This window comes from Corvus brachyrhynchos, unplaced genomic scaffold, assembly GCF_000691975.1.
Source record: "Corvus brachyrhynchos isolate BGI_N302 unplaced genomic scaffold, ASM69197v1 scaffold17, whole genome shotgun sequence".
NCBI lineage: Eukaryota > Metazoa > Chordata > Aves > Passeriformes > Corvidae > Corvus > Corvus brachyrhynchos.
The window spans coordinates 13080679-13083265 of record NW_008240046.1 but is presented as its reverse complement, the minus strand read 5'-3'; the positions used below and the strand labels follow the sequence as shown (position 1 = coordinate 13083265).

The following is a 2587-nucleotide window of genomic DNA, read 5'->3' as shown; positions in this document are numbered from 1 at the left end:
GGAGAAGGCTTTGTGCAAACCGCTAACCAGCGAAGATGCAAAGGAGAGACAACCTTTTTTCAACAGACTCTACAAAGCTGTAGCCTGGAAACTGGTTGCTGTTGGAGGCTTCAGTCCTAACGTAAATCATGCAGAACTTCTAAATTCATCTATTCAGTCTGTAAAAGCTACATTAGATGTTGCTTTTGTTCCCCTGAAGGAACTTGCAGACTTGCCTCAAAATAAAAGCTCTCTAGAAAATATAGTTTGTGAACTGAGGTGCAAGTCTGTCTACTTGGGTACTGGCTGTGGTAAAAGTATGGAAAATGCCAAAGCAGTGGCTTCGAGAGAAGCTTTGAAATTATTCCTCAAGAAGAAAGTTATTGTGAAGATATGTAAAAGAAAATACAAAGGTAGTGAAATTGAAGATTTGGTGCTTCTGGATGAAGAGTCAAAACCTTCAAATTTGCCTCCAGCTTTAAGAAATCCTCGTGAGATCTTGTAGGGGAGAATCACTGTTTGTACTGTGTATAGTATTTCAACACAAGGACTGAAAGTTAATTTTGTACTTTGAAAATGTAGGCTTCCAGATATTTTGTATTTCTTTCTCAGTTTTGCAAGACAATGATAGTTCTTTCACTTGGTAGCAATTGTATAAAACTTGTTAGAGATGACAAGTACGCATTTAAAGGTATTGCCTTAATATGCAGCACACTAGTGTGCTGTTGTATTTGCAAAATAGTCTACCTAACTCTTCTATTTTTAATTAAACTATTAAGGTACAATTTGCTGTTTAAAACCTGACATTTTTGTAATTCTTACAGTTTGATGATAGTGTGCTCAATTGTCTACCATATCTTTTCTAGGCTCGTAGAAGTGTGTACATAGGGACCATAATACTTGAATAATTGAAAGTTGTTTAAAAATTTCAATCAAAAAGTTGAATTATCTGTTTCAGGCTTGTTGCTCATAATGTTCACTGTTGCTCATACTAGGAGAGAAAGTAGTTGGTTGACTATTTTTATGGGATGTTTTCGTAACACTTGCAATATAAGTGGCATCGTGATCCCATTTAACATTATACTATCAGGTTAGAGCCCATTTAATATCACATTGGCAAATTAGCAGTTAGCAGTCAAGTCACAGCTATTTTGGCCACCAAAACTGTAAGCAGATTTAATTTATATGGTGAAGTATCATTTACAGTTTTGTTTGGTGTTTGGTTTTTTTTTTTCAAATGAACATGGATTTCTATACTAAGTATATTTTGACTGCTACTAAAACAATAAAACCTCTGTGATAAGCTTTTATACTACTTTGCTTTTGGCTACTAAATATTCCAGCCATTTCAATAACATTGCAACACCTTCAGTAAAGCTTTACTTTGAGTGGCTTCAAGGTGTAATCCCACAAGGATGAGTTGGTTTCTTTAGATGTGTAGCTGAAATACTGTAAAACTGATAGAGGGGACCTATAGAATATCAATTTCTACTTTTGTAACACCAAGATAAGCAAAACGAAAATGCTCCTGTCTGTTGGGAGACAGTGAGTGTATTGTAAAGCATTCATTCTAATCAAGCCCTTCCTTTGCTACATTTTTGCTCCCTGTACAGAATAGTTTGAGGCAAAGAAAGTGGGAGATTATCTTTTATTTTCAATGTTGCTGAAATACCTGCACAAACTGCATGTTTTGGTATATTGGATAATGACATGTAATTGTAAAAACATGATGTCTTCAGTGCTATTTTGAATTAATCTTGTCCTATTACAGTAGTTAGCATCATTAAGTGGCATCCTTACTCTTGACTGATAGATCCATTGATCAAGTCCTACAGGAATGAATAGGAATTTCAGGGATCGCAGTAGTACATACGTCCACTTCAAGTTCTTTTGTAATTTTGGGGACTAAACTACAGTGGTGTTCACGCTGTACCCTGCGTGCTTTTGAACAGTGGCTGTCCAGTCCATAGCACCAGAAGCCTGCAAGGCACTCGCACTTCCCGATGGCTGGTTGAGAACTTGCTCCACCTGACCCCTGTGCTTCTGTGCCCTCCGTCGCCCTTTGCCCTAGTTAGATTTCTCAGGAGTTCCCCCTGGCGTTCCTGGAGCACCACCCGGCGTTCGGAATGCAATGTGCTAAATTGCGTCTTAGTGCAAGAATTGGTGTCTGCTTCTAGCACAGGGCAAGCTTCGTGCTGTGCTTAGGAGCTGTGGTATTCATGATGGGAAGTGTGAGATCTGTTTTCAAGTCCTTACCCTGTTCAGGTAGACATATGGAAGGACTGTGTGGGGGCAGGAGTTGCATCCTGTGCCCTCTGTAGTACAGCTTTCTCTGCTGTTAGTTTGGTCATCTCCAGATCTCTGGTTCAGAATTGCAGCATGTGTTGTAATGTGAAAACCTGTGTTTTTCGTCTGTAACGCAAAGCTCTCAGTATTCACTGACCTCAAGGGGCTGTTAGGGCAACTGTGTTAAAAGGCTGAGGTGCTAGATGCCTTTTTTAAAAGACCTGACTTAGGATTACTTTTTTAAAAATTTTCAATGTTATTTCTCTTTGATGTTTGGTTGTGAATCATTAAAGAACAAGTCTGTAGCTACTCTTAATAGAAA

General features: G+C 38.4%; 1 protein-coding gene across 1 annotated transcript in view; it reads left to right on the top strand.

The window, feature by feature from the left end:
- The window catches only part of CDKN2AIP (CDKN2A interacting protein), a gene marked incomplete at its 5' end in the record, with an annotated part of 4661 nt that extends 2074 nt beyond the window's left edge, over window positions 1-2587 (top strand). The window contains 1 exon segment of the mRNA XM_017744307.1: window positions 5-2587. Within this exon segment, the coding sequence (XP_017599796.1) occupies window positions 5-484 (480 nt within the window).